The 14,719-nt window shown below is 40.4% G+C and overlaps 1 protein-coding gene across 1 annotated transcript in view; it reads right to left on the bottom strand.

Annotated features, from left to right (window-relative positions):
* PCCA (propionyl-CoA carboxylase subunit alpha) overlaps positions 1–14,719 on the bottom strand; it is a 275,482-nt gene that overhangs the window by 2,010 nt on the left and 258,753 nt on the right. The window contains exon 23 of the mRNA XM_082277691.1: positions 2,535–2,612. Coding sequence (XP_082133817.1) covers positions 2,535–2,612 — 78 coding nt within the window. The remainder of the gene's footprint in view (positions 1–2,534; positions 2,613–14,719) is intronic.

Here is a 14,719-nt window from a genome sequence, read left to right as displayed (position 1 = left end):
CACATGAAGCAACAAAAAATATTTGAGGCTGTATAGTTTGCTTCCAGTATTAATTCAGAGCTCACACTGACATGCCCAAATCCTTGTCCAGCAGATTGCTCCTTTTAATCATCCAAACACTACCCTGGGATCCTGAAGGAAATGCACAGCATACCCCAAGTAGCAGGCTATGATGGACGCACTATTGCCCACATCCACATTTGACAGTCCAAAGCCACATGAGCTGCAAGCAGATCTCTGGCTCTGTAGCACAGGCACGCTCACAGAAAAGATGCTGAGCACAGGCCAAGACAGCGTGATCTGTACAAACAAGAGTTTCATTTCTAACTCAGTAGCTGGGCAGTGTACCCCATTGCTGAGCCTCAATCTTCCAGGAAAAGCAGGGTGAAAAACATTCTACCCCTTGCTTTTCTTTTTCTACAAAGCCAAGGTTCAGCAAACATTGGAGCTAACCCGTGTTTCAAGCTCCCCAGTGATTTCTGCCGTGCAGCAAGGCCGGCTCCTTGTGCTGACCCAGGCGCAGCTGTCCTGTAGAAGACAGGAGGCTCACCAGTTCCTCTCCAGCTTTCTCTCATTTTTAAACCACCTGCAGCTGGAGTAAACTCAAAGTAGATAAAAACAAGCCACTTTTCTCACAATTACAAACAGGAAGATGGGGTTTGATACAGAAAAGGAATTCAAGTCAGGAATGAAAATGGGAATGTCTTCCAGCTGAAGACAAATGAACTGAGTTTCAAAACACAGTTTCAAAGCATCAAAACATGGACTAACAGCCTGTGCCAAACATCCCATTCCTGTGGAGAGGCCAAGTTATTTTAGCACACAGAGCCATGACTTTGCACTACAGAACAGGATGAATTCTGTTTAGCAGCTTCATTTCTACACAGCCCAAAACTTTTGTGCTTATTCAAATTCTTAACATTCTAAAGGTCAAATAATGTGCTTGCTATTAAAACGGGCACACCAAGGCGCACACGAGGCCCTCTGAATGGCCTGTGCACCTTTCACATCCTACCTTGGAGGATTAATAAACCAAACACAGGTTTTATGTGGCATCTCTACTGAGTGAGTGGGAAATATTTATTACTGGGAGAAGTACAAGCAGGATTATAAGGAACAGGCCCATGGACTGCCGGACACCTTGGTGGGAAAGGGAAGGTTAAAGTGAAAAATAAATGGGGTGGGTGGGAGAGGGAATGGCATTTTAATTATAAATACTCACTAGTTAAAACCAGTGAAGGCAAAGAGCAGCAATAAGGGGCTAAACAAGCACTGATGAAAAACTAAATGCTTGGAAATATTAATCAAGTGAGAAAATAAATTCTACAGAAATTAATGCATGAAATAAAATAATGAAGTGGCAATGTTAGAGCAAGAGGAAAAAGAACATACTCATTCTCTCAGTATTTTTTCTCTTGAGACCCAATTTTGCACTGGATGCACTGGAAGAGGCAAGTCCTGGGACCCAGCCTTGGTGACAATTTGAGAGCTGTGCCAAATAAGCCTTTCTTGTAAACACACAAACAGTCCTTGGCATTGAGAGCCATCCTGAGATCTCAGCAAACCTTGCCAGTGGCAAACCCCGTCCCTGCCCGCAGAGTCAAGCTCCCTGCTGCCTCCATGTGGGCTGAAGGGTCCTGCCCTGGGGTCTGTGCTTCAGAGAGAGCAGAGGGGCTTGACCCCAGGTAGAGGTGGGCTACAGCAGGTTAGGAAATATGCAGTAGAGGAGAATATATAATCCAGATCCAGACCATGCTCTCCCATTGGAAAGGATGGACCTGGGCCCCATGTCCAGGTGATGGTTTCAGGCCGTGAATTCTAATCTGGCACAGGGATGCTCTGAAGTCCCAGCTTGAGGTCTGACAGTCCCCAGACCAGCTGGGGTTTAGGGCCATGCCCTTGTCACAAAAGCTTAACCAGTTCCCTGCCCAGAGTGCTGGTTTTGGCACATCCTACACTGCAGGAAAGTCCCAGCTCCAGAGTTGCAACGTTGATCCCTCAGAAGCAAGATAGCACAATGCACAGCCTTGCAAAGCTTAACAAATGTGCAGATCCAGGCTTGATATTTAACAGTCACAATAATAAAAATTTTCTCCCTCCTGCAAAAGCACTTTCTATGCCTTGTTCTGGGTGGGTTTTTTTAATGTCAAATTATTTGCCATTAAATAATTAACTGGCAAAGAGATCTCTTCAGTTGCTCTCTGGAAAGATGAAATTTGGAGAAATGGTCTGCAACACCTTTCTATTCAACTTGGCATTGTAACATCACAGAAAACAAATCATTTAAGAGAAAGAGAGTTATATGAATTTCCAAAGCCAGTAAAACTATTTCCTGCTGTGCTATCTAAGGCTCGGAACTACTTAACAGCATTCACAGCAGATGCAAATGTTACAAAATTAAAGACACCTCACTTTGAAAGACTTACAACAATCAGACTTAATTCCTTAACAACCAGAATCCTCCTTCTTTTCTTTTTAAATTCTATCCTGTTTGACAAGTTGCATATGGTTTTAAGTGACCTAAGGTAGCTTACCTTGCCTGTTTTAGCAGCAATCATACTGTTCTGCATTTTCATTGCTTCAATTACACAAATCTCTTGACCTTCCGAAACCTGGTGAAATTCAAGCAGTACAAAATGAGGACAGAGGATTTGAAATGTTCCAAGTGTAATGATTCTTATGGAAAATAAAAGGATTATTTCATTAAATGCTACAAAGACTTTCATGACACAAGTCAAGTCAGCCAGTTAAAACAGTCTCAACAGAAATGACAATCACAAAACTGGCAGCAAAATAGGCGGAAAAAATCACCTGCTTAAAACTATCACTCCAGGCCAATCTGAAAGGCTCCTCTCCCATCACATCCATTCAGCTCCAACTTCTACAGTTCACATTCCACAGTTCACACCACCACAGTTCAATATCAATTAAATGCAGAGCAAAATTTAATTTGTGCATTTTTGGCCGGGGAACTTTTGCTTTGCTTCCCTGGCACGGGGCCCACAGATACTCATACTGATTCAGAAGCCAGAAGTTTCTTGGCAGGTGTCCAGGGGAGCTTGGGCTGGAAGGTCCAGCAATACCCAGTGGGCTAATGCTGAGGAGAATGTCACCCCTCTGCACATGGCAGCATTTGATGGCAGCTGATGACTTTGGACTGACAGAAAGGAGCACATTGGTGAGGAGCCACCAGCTCTCATCCACAGGGGAAGTGCCACGGAGACAAACCCATCACTTTCACCACAGCTCAGAGCTCTTAAAAGGAAACCCTGAGGTTTCCTCTTTCTGCTAGTCTGTGTCCTGCTAACAGGCATGTGCAAGCTCAATGTCACCAGGAACGCACTGGGCTGCTCTGCTGGATTCCCTGTGCCTCCCAGTCAGATCCTCCCTCCAGTGTCTTGGACCACCTTGCACAGAGGAAAATGCCACTCAACGCTTGACAGTGGTTGGGGGGGCTGCCTAAACATGAGGGGCAAACCAGGGGATTGGGAATTTACCCGGGGTAACCCAGTGATCAGCTGGTCATCCCACAAAGATGATGTATGCCAGAGAGGGAAGGGTGCCAGGCCCTAAATGCTAGGATTTAGGATCTCTACACTCCTATGGGATGCCTGGTTCCAAGTGCCCACTGCAAGTCTTTTCATGGGCACTTTTGCAGATGGAGTCTGCTATTCCCTAATTATCCCAGCAAGTTTGGGATGCTTTCACTCTGATATCAAGTTTCATTAAAGAGGATAATCTGAAACCTGCAGAAATCTGGTTTATGCACTGTTACATGTGCCAGTGCCAACAAAATGTTTGTTTATGTATACACATATATACACATAGATGTATTTCTCTAATTATATGTAAAATGAATAATACCTATTTAAGGACAAGTGTGTACCACTTTGGAGGAATATATTAACAGACAGATGTGAAGTCAGAGATGAAATGCACATTGCATGAAGAACATTCCAAAAATTTAAGTAAGCTATTTTTTCACTAACTGACTGAAAAGCACCAATGTCCGCCTATGGATTCTGAGCAAAACAAAACAAAAAACATTACCTTAAAAGGTGCTTACACACCCTTTCTCCAAGAGACTGGCAACAACAGTATGACAGGTTTTAGAGGGTAAATATGGAAAGCATTTGCTATGGGAATATGGTGTACTAACTGGATACAGACAATAACCAAAACCCAGCACTTCAGCCGCAGAAATTCCATCCTGAGCTTCAGGCAAGCATTTAAGTCATTTGCAGGTGTCCAATTCGGTGAATAGTATCAAAGACTTGTTCTTTGTCCCCAGTTATTTCCCCTCTATTCCCTTTGCCTGTCTTTTGTCTCCTTACACACCTGCTGCTCTGCCCTTAGCCTTGTCCCAGCAGCTCACTCTTCCCTTCCTTGCCTCTTCTCCTCCCCTTCTCCCTACCTCATTGCTTTTGTTCCATCTGCTCTGAACTTTCCACACATTTCTGAGGTTAAGAGGAACCAATGAATATCTACTTTGGATTCAAAAAGAAGGAAAAAAAAACAGGCAAGAAAGTTTATTGGAAAAGGGTTTTGTTTTAATAATGCTATTACTAAAATACGTCTTTCAGAAATAACTTTGCCACCCTCTGGTTAAGCTCAGCTATCAGAGAGCCAAGAACACAAGCCTCTAGAGGTTGCTGGAGATTGAGATGCTAAGGAGGATAGATCTGAATTCAGTGGCCTAACTACAAGGCCACAAGAAACTCTTTCCTTGAAATATTACATGTAACTGTAAGATAGTTTCATCAGGAGGATGGTGTACAAATGAACCAGTTAGCAATTATCCAAACAGAGTTCTGGAGACACATCTACAGGAAAAGACAGAATTGTCTCAGTAGATCTAAAGTATGGTGCTAAAATGCCAGGTAGTATTAGTGATTGTGGGATGGAAATATCCCTTAATCTGAATTTCTTCTCCATTTCCCCTCTTTCTCAAAAATAAAGTTTTTTGTTTTCTATTATACCTGCTGGGTTGATGACAAAGAGAGCAGTGTCTGGGAAGGAAATAAGCCCCTCAACCCACAAAATTTATAGTCGAAGTATCCAGTTAACATCTAGTCTTACTAATTTGAAAGGAAGGAGGCACTTTCAGCAGAGATCACGTGTGAAAATGCCATGTCAGTACTTCTGATGATGTGCAATTTGTTGAAAATTATCTTGGTGCAAGTGTCACTTGAGCACAGAAGTTTAATTACTGCTCTTATGTTAAACCTTTACAGCTCCACTCTTTGTGTTGAAAAGCGACAAATCCTAAAATTAGGCACTTGTATCTCTCTTTCCTCTTTTTCAGTCTTTTGGGCATTGTCCAATTTCTTTCATTCTATAATTGCACATATCCTTTTGCCTGTTATTTAGCCTGCAAATGAAAACTGCAGAGATGCGTACAACTTCTTGCTGTCTAACTTATTTAAGGATTTATCTGGACCATTTTTAATGCTGCATTTTCATAGTGTAATTTATTTCTTTCAGTGGATGGTAAGCCAGTGAAAACCACCATCTTTACATTTCCATTTAGAGAGGTCTCAGTGATGACCCAAATCTGTCAAAACAGGCAACTAAAATCAAACAACAAATCTCATTTATTTGAACCAAGTAAAGTAAAAGGGCTCCTTTTCTTAAAAGACATTAATCTCAGGTATCTTTTTCACAGAGTTACACTACAGACAAATCGACCTTTACATTGTTTGGTATATCAAAATAAATGAGTGATTAACTGCTAGACCTGCAGTCTGTATTTTAGCAGTTTATTTCTGCACAGTGCAGTTCAAAGTAGCTGTTCAGTTTTGTTCTCCATAGAGTGAAAAGGAAAAAGAAACAGAAGAGAAAAAGAAAAAAAAGAGAAGAAAAAGGATCATTGAAGAGAGGGGTACTTAACATCTCGATGCTGCTAACAATTGCAATGTGAATTTGGGAACAGCCGATGGTGCTGTCTGAATAACTCAGGGACTGCACGGTGGTTGTTCTCTTCGCTGGCCAAAAGGTTACACAGGGAACGGTCTCCGGTCATTTCCCAACCAAGCAACTCACGCCACAGGGTGGAAGCAGAATCTGAGGAGCAGCAACGCCGACCCGCTCTCATCGCACCTACATGAGGGCCATAAAGACTATCCACGCTCAGAGATAGGGCTCTTTAAAGCTCAGAAGCATGAAAAGACAGCGCACACCCGAGGGCATTGCTACCACGGGATCTTTGTGAATATGGTGCACTTTCTGCAGACTTTTGTGCGTCATCGGACAAAGACTTAATGATTGTGACAGGACGTCTCCCGTGTTAGGCTTACAAAATGGTCACAAGCCCCACAAGTCTTTCTGATAAACCCAATGGGCACTGATGTATTTCCCCGCTCTCTGTCTAATTGGTGTAAAGTTTGCAGACCTGAATCACGGATCTTTTATCCAGCTTGCTGCGTCCTCTCCTTTGACATGAGGTCAGGGTTCACATTCGCATCCGATTATCGAAGTGGCACTCATTAACCGGCAGCCTGCCTCGCACCAAAATGAGTTCGCTGGAAGGGGAACTCGGCCCATTTACTCAGCAGATTTCAGCATTTTAAGGAGGCCTGAATGTCACACAGTATTGCTACGTTTTGAGGAGTTTCAGACATCTCCAGCTGATGATTAATTGTGAGTGATGGGAAATAAAATCCAGTAAAGCCAGCTGCTTGCCATGGTCGGCAAAATTACTATAATGGATATAGGCTGCCAATTTTCCAGTTTTACTGGCAAGTCTTCCAAGTGTAATTAAGGGAAGTTATAAATGATATGGAAATCTATCAAGTCCCATTTATTTTCAGAGGACTCTTTCCCCTGAGACTTTTATCTTCAAGCTTATAGTTTGCTTTGTTGTGCTAATGATTTAAACCACTTCTTATTTCTGATTAAAGCCCCCAATATCCTTCACAAGAAGTTAGATCCACTTTATTCAGAAGGATTTAAAGAAACAGAAGCCTTTTTAAAGTTATGTTTGTAAGCCGTGCTGAGCTCCCACTTCCTCTGTGGAGGCGTAACAGAGCATCCTCCATCTTAGGCACCTCACTACCATCTGGATTTCCACTTCTGACAAATTCTGGGGACAGTGAGAGATTTGGTGGGGAAGAAGGGAGAGAAAAGACTGAATAAAAATAAAATAAAATTTTAAAAATCCACCATCAATGAACCCCAACTTGCCTCCCAATCCTAAATCCTTCAAAAACAAAGATCATAGGTGCTGCTTAGACACCAGACATTTAGCACAGAGTGGTGTTGCTCACTAATGTTGTTTGATTTGGAATAAAAGCATGAAAATGATGTGCAAAGGCCTAAAATTGGAGATGTAAAGGATGACTGCACAGTATTCCATTTCTCAATTTCATCCTTCAGAGCCACAAAATGGGGGTGATACAGTTACTGGATGAGATTTACAGTAACAGCTGTGGTCTTCCCACACAAGGGAGGACCTTCTAATGGGCTAAGGTCTGTTTTGAACAGACGGGGAGTAGCAAAACAAGGTTCCCTATTAAGGGTGTGCAGTAATATTCCTGATAAAGAAAATGAGTAGTGGTAGTCAGATTGCTTTAAAAGACCTAAATCTCCTTTTGCTGTTAAAAAAAAAAAAACAAAAAAACCTAGAGCTATTTTAGAAAGTGCTAACTGCTAAATAAACGAAAGACATGTAAATGTGAGGGTTTGTTTTTTCCTTAATCTCCTCCCTACAAACTGTAAAGAATGCATAGGAACCAGTGCCAGGGGCATATGGCTTTCTCCTGTGCTGAACATTCATACAAAAGACAGGTTCATCAGTCATTGGAGTATCTGGATAAAAAATTAGCTCCTGATGGATGGTATTTAGAGCTTACCTGCTGCTAGTACATTACCAGAGAAGCACAGGTTTTGAAACCCACATGACATTAGAAACTGCAGACCATGAAATACCCCACGTGCAGGCACGCTCATAATGTACACCAGGTTATACAAAATAAGAAATAAGCTATTTAAACCCTCTGCCTAAAATTGGGCCCGCTGCAAGGAACCCTGGGTCAGCCCTACACAGGCCAATTAATGCACAGCATCTGCTGTATAGAAGCCGTGCATGAAGCACTTCCGAATGATTTCAGCAATTAAAAGAAAACTGTTTCCTGCCTGTTTTGACAGCAACTGTTTCAATGCAAGAGTGAGCACCAAATCATTGTGTGCAGCTGAAAAAATTAAGTCTCTTTTTTTTATCTTGTGAAAAGGAGGTGGGAGGGATGAAGATTTCTTACGGAATCGGATCGCTCTTTTGTTGTCCGACATTCTGTGTTTTTCTGCCAAATTAGACAGAAGGCTCCAAGGGTTTACGGGGCCCTCTACAGTATCACCTTCTGGTGCACTGTGGCTCCCTAAAAAGACGGATCAATATCAACCCTGCTGATTTGCCTACAAAAGTGAAAATCCCTCAATTACATTTTAAGACCATTATATTTAGAACACAGGTGCTCTGATGCGTAACATTTTTAAGGCTCTTAGAGCTGAAGTGGAAAAAACCAATGACAGCCCTAAGCAAACATAAGCTTAGATTTGGTTAAAAGTGAAGTGAGAGTTGTATTTTATTGGTATCTCTATGCTGCAGCTTAAGTCCTTGTCGAGCCTTGTAAGTAAAAAGGTACGATGCAAGATAGTGCCATATGAAAGAGAGTTGTTATCCTCTCTTGTAGCCCTCTGCAAAATAATTGCGAACATGCAACTTGTTTATGCTCATGCAAAACCACTGAACAGTGAATTAAGTATGCATTCACTGCATGCTTAATAGATACTGGGAAGATACTGGGAATTTCATTTGTTTGTTTAAACTTAGTCCGTGCTAGTATCATTCCCTTCCCAGATTTTTTTCTCTCTGACTTGTTGTCAGTCTGGCAGCCAACATCCAACAAGAAAACAAATCAAGAGGAATTGGATGAGCAACAATTGCAATTCCTTGGCATTGTCCATTACCATGTAAAATAATTAGTACAACTTTTCTCTACTTTCCAAATTAATTTTGAAACCAGAGCTACAGAACTGCAAATATAATCAGCAGCAATTAATAGTACTTGACAAATCACTACTAAACTTTTTTTGCCACACTCCTTTAACGAATGAATCTGAACACAGCACATCCCACATCTTATGACCTCTGACTAAAGGTCACTGATGTCCCCCTGACAGCAATCAGCACTGGTCATTGCACTCCCACTTATCCAAAACACCCTGCCCCAACTGCCTCTGCCATCCCAGGGTGCTGGGGAAGTGATATGCAGGCAGAGCACTTCTGGGGCTATTCTTTGGCTAACTCAGCCCAACCTGTAGCAGTCAACTTTTTTAGTAACACCTAAAAAGTTGTTTATTACTGGAAAAGGCAAAGCACACCAAAATAATAATTAAAAAATTGTATTAATTCATCTCAAGGGATTGGTAACATTTTTTCCCCTAGGAGGAAACTCTAATAATATTAACTATTTCTAATTGATCATCAAAATAGGATTTCCTTCTTAACTACACCATACTTGAACACAAATCTCAAACTGTGCAATTGCATAAAATATACAGTAAAATTTTTTTTCAAGTCAAATATAAAAAAATACATAAATACATTATGAACTATTATTATAATTAATTTTTTTCAATGTAGCCACAATTAGTACTTGTGGCCCCATGTAATAAGAATGGTGAAATATTTGAATACTTTTACTCTTGAAATTATACAACTGTGAAAAAGTTTTCATTTCCTGTTTACTGACAGGGGGGTTTTCCCCCAAAAGATATGCCCCAAGAAAATTGTCAAATACATAGAATCATAAAAACGACGTGAGGTTTGTGACTGCATTTTGTCAAGCTTGCAAATCCCCTTCAACTGACAAGTGGAGTTTTTATTTGCTCTGAAGAACAGGAGCAAGGAAAGGAGGGAAAGGGAAAGAAAGAGGAAAGACAACTATAAGAGAAAAAGGTTCACACACAAGAGAAAAGTACTATTCGAACTAAATAACATCTTACTAAATTATTGATACCATATTCATCCAAATAGAATGAGAAACATAAGCAAATACATTTTTACAGTTTTAACCTGGATGTTGTTTCTCTGCTATAAATTCCAATTAGTATAAGATTAAAAAAGAGAATTTTTTTTTTTAAAGATTTTGAGGTCTAAATGGCAAATACAACTTTAAACAATACACAACTGCCTGATGGCAACAAGTAAATTTAGAACTTCACCTTTTCTTTCACAAGAATGAATAAAGTAGCGACAAACAGAATTTAGAAAGCTGTTTTGTTTTGGTCTTTAGTAGTGAGCATTTCAGCAGTAGAGGTCAAGCAAAACATCTTTTCCCATAGCAAAAACTTCCCAAGGCTTGTGAGATGGAAAATCGTGAATAAAGATTTTTTTAAAAAAAATATTCTTCTAAAGAATAACAAGAGAAATTGAAATAAAATGCATGCAACTGAACTGAAAGAGGAATGCAGTTTAAAACTTTTTCTTCAATTACTTTTAACAGGTGGTAACTTTTACAAGTTATACAACTGAAAAAGCAGCCTTCAAGTTACCCAATTTTGAAATTACTGAGACAATTAGCATCTACATTTAACAGCTGACATTTTGGTAGGAAAAAAATCGGTGCAGTATTAATCCCCACGGCTACACTAGCATCAATCTGAAATCATAAGGAATTTTCATATGAGAAAAGTACATTTAAAAAATTGCTTGAATGGTGATAACTTCCAAAACCCGGAGTACTCAATATACTGGAAAGAGAGGAAATTTAGAAACTTCGGTGAAAGTAAGCAATAGTCCTCTTCTTTTAGCTGCAATCCTACAAAGGCTCAGTAACACTGGGGTGTTTACCCAGAGGTGCTTTCCTTTTACATATTGGGGGGGCGGGGGAAGGGGGGGATCATTAAAGTGATTTAGGTTGCCAGGTATTAGGCATTAGCTCATTGACCAATGCTTGGCTTAGTAATGACACCCATCCTGGCTAATGTTAGTAAAAAAGAAAAACGACCAACAGAAACATACAGCTAGAAGAAAAACACCTTTGCATTCCTGACAGGCAGAAAACTGAAAAAGCAAAAACTATTTTCATAGGTGAAAATATAGCAAAGACTGCAGGACAATCAGGACAGCTAAGATCTTTCTTTGTTGCTGTCGACGGTTCAGATTACCAAAGCTGGAATCAGTAGTGGGAACACTTTGGGTGTGTTTGCTTTAGGAACAACAACATTGCTTTACCTGTGCAACCATTAGGATCTAGATCTATCACCGCTCCTGCACTTTCAGTGCACAGAATCCTACATGCACACAAACCAAGCCAAACAACTCAACACAAGAAATGTTTTCAAGTGCCCGCCCGTGTCCTGGCCTCTGAGTAAATAAAGGAATTTGTGCAGCTTTAGTAGTTTTTATGGTGCTGTCTTTGTGGTAGCTGTGGGTGAGATCAGAACCATGTGCAGTGCCATCTCCACACTCTGGCATAAAAATCCTGCTGTGTGCTAGCAGGGCTGGATTGTGCTGCCAGCAGGGTCAGCAGAAACAGAGCGAGTTCCTTGCCTGGACTCTTGAAGTCCAGTGGTTTCTCTGGACCATGGCACCGTGAGGAACCAAAAAGTAATTCTCCCAAAACCAAATTTCATCCTAATGCACACGATCATTAACAACCTACTAAGAAAACAAATACACAAACACCTTCATCCTCCAATAAGGGATATATTTCCTATATTAATGGGACTGTGTTATCATGAGGAATGTAATCTAAATTTAAATCTTCTTTCCCTAAATAATATTAACCTTCTTTCTAGTCAGCCAGATTTCTGTTTCATTGTTTATGTTGCTTTCTGCTTTTGAGTGCCTTCATTGTGCTTCCAGGAATAACTGAGTGACAACTAATTACAGTCTTCTGATCACATGAAGGAAAATAAAGAAAGTAGAAAGTAACTAAAAACCTAAAGAAATTGGCAGCATCACAAGTTCTGCTTCTATCTAAATGACAAACAGCACTTCCCCACTGTGTTACTAAAATCTACAGATCATCTTACAGACAAAAAAAAATAAATTCCTTGCATATGCAGTATCTTTTGGCAAAAAATGAATTGAAAACTGCTTATCAGACCAGCTGGATAGAGGATGCTCACGCAATCTTCTATCAGGCTTCATCAGACCAAAGTATTTCTCAGCAACAGCAGACGAAAGAGAACACTATGCTTCAAGTAAAAACAATGACACATTGAGTGGGGAAAACTAACCCAGAGATCAGCTTTCTCATTTGGCTACAGAAACATGGAGGGGGACTAACAAACGCCGTATGCTTTACCTGACCAGGCACGATGCCCTGGAGCTGAACCGTAGGCAATAAACACGAGTTTGCCAGTGCAGCCAGTCAGACAAAGATGAGATGACCCTCTCTAGGTGCTTTTTCACCACTTGTAAAGTTGCACCTGAAGGAGGGGGATGACAGCTTAGCTCCCCATGCTACCGACCACTCTGAGAGTGTCTCTGTGAGCACAGAGACTGTGCTGCACTAACACCGTAGTGTGCAGCTCACAGCTTAGGGCAAACAGTCTCAGAGCAGCTACAACCAGACAGCTTTATTGCTAGCAGCAGCAACACCTGAAGGGAAAGATGGACAACTACCTAACATTCTCCCATTTTTCAGCTGTGCTGTTTTCACACACCGTGCAAATTTGAGCTGCCAAACCCAGTGGCAAGCACACAGAATAGGAGCTACTTAAATTCCCATTTCTCCAGCGCACTAAAGACTTTTCCCAAGCAGTGTAACAAAAAGAGCTGTATTTATCAAGGAGCTACGGCTCCCTGCCCATCATGCCTTCAGCAGCTGTAGTGGGTGAGCTGGTTTCTGACAGACAGCCAGGATGCGTAATCTGAATCCCACCATCCCACTGCTCATTCAGTGCCGATAGCTGATGTTACCCTCATTCGCTTGCTGGCTTGCTTTTTTTTTAACATTTTGACACTAGTCCTGAAAAGGAAGGATTTAAGTTAAACCCTTTTCAACAACGCAAATGTGTTTTTTGCAATTAAAGCCGCACAATTAGCAATGACAAGCTCAGGTCAGCAGAACATAGATTATGCCGTTCAAATGCTCTGCCTCAACTCAGTGCCTCCAGCAAAAAGCTGCAGGAGAGGAGAAGAGAAAAAAAACCTCACACACATTATTTAAGAACTTGTGCTCTGATGCACAGCACCACTTGTGGATTTGTGGAGGGAGGTTCATTTATTTATTTACTTAAAATCCCTTAGGCTCTGGCCTCCTTCTCCACTGATTGTATTCCTTCAAGACAACAAGAACTATTCTTCGGGGCAAGAAGGCTGGTAAGATTTAGAATTAACTTCTCAAAAATAAATATTAAACAAAATTTTTAAGTCTTAAAATCCTTGACTTAAAAATGTTTCCCTTAATTCTTCACAAAAAGATAAGTATTTGCTTATGATCTCCCTCATTCAGCCACTTGTATTGCCTAGACAGAGAAAGCAGATTCCTCTGTCCATGTCATGACATAAAGAATAATTTTAATTCAATACTGTTCTTTTGTTTTAAAGTATCTAAACTGTGTGTGTGCATGTATAGACCACAAACCAGAAAGCTAAGTGTAGAAGCTAAAAGAATTTCTAATTTCTTATCAGCTTAACTTAGATCTGTTTCCTCTGAAATGTTTTTATTTCATTATTACAAACACTGGCACCTACAGATCTTTTATATTAACATGATGACTTCGTTCTCACTGTACACAGACAGAAATGACCATATATTTTAAAACCAAAGGTGGTATCATAGCAAAATGTAAGCAAATATACCACTTTGCCAGCATGATCGATGACTGCCACCTAATAAGTGCAACGCCACTTTTGGATTTCAGATCTTGATCCCATTTCTGAATCATCTTTCAAGAAAATCTAGGTTTCATTGCCATAAATCATGAACCCTGTGACTAAAGTTTCTGTTTGTATCTAAGTGCCACATACATGTTTATGGCATCATTTAACTGACAACAGTACTTTAAAATTAATATGCACGATCTGATTCAAATATTCCTGTGTCTGCAATCACTCCCTTGTTTTCAATGGTTATGAGAAATAAGGGCCTCAACCTTAGGAATAACATATGATACAATGTGGTAGAATTTAATATAAAGCTGAGTTCAAGTCAGTGTTTATACACAACTTTAAAACAAAAATTTGTTCCAGTTCAAGGTGAGGTAAGGAGCACTGTAAATCCCCCAGACAGCAACAGCATAATCCCTTGCCCTTCTGTATGGCAAGTTTATTCCTTCTGCTAGACAAGACTACCACATGAGACTGGAAATTACCAGCATAGAATTCCCAACTCATGTGTCTTGCAAAACAATAACACAAGGCTTCTTAAAAAAAAAAAAAAAAAAGAAAAAGGGGTAAAGTTAAATATCTGTCCCGTGTTCCTTTTTTTTCTAGTAATATTTTCATTACTTCAGGGCAGAAAATCAACAGTCTCCTCCTGCTAGCACTAACAGCTTTTAAATATATGTGTGTGTGTGTGTGTATATATATACACACACATTTATGTGAATTTACACACAATTTCCTCCCGTGTACCCGTCTTGCCCTTCAAGGTATTTGGGATACAAAACCAAGCTATCTCTTTGAGTTTCTGCTGTGGACTTGCACCAGGCTGAAAATTTTCCTTTTAAAGCCAGCTTAATTTGAATTGTTTTTCCTTATTAGTTT

This window comes from Coloeus monedula, assembly GCF_965178545.1.
Source record: "Coloeus monedula genome assembly, chromosome: 3".
Lineage (NCBI taxonomy): Eukaryota > Metazoa > Chordata > Aves > Passeriformes > Corvidae > Coloeus > Coloeus monedula.
This window is presented reverse-complemented; position numbering and strand designations above follow the sequence as displayed.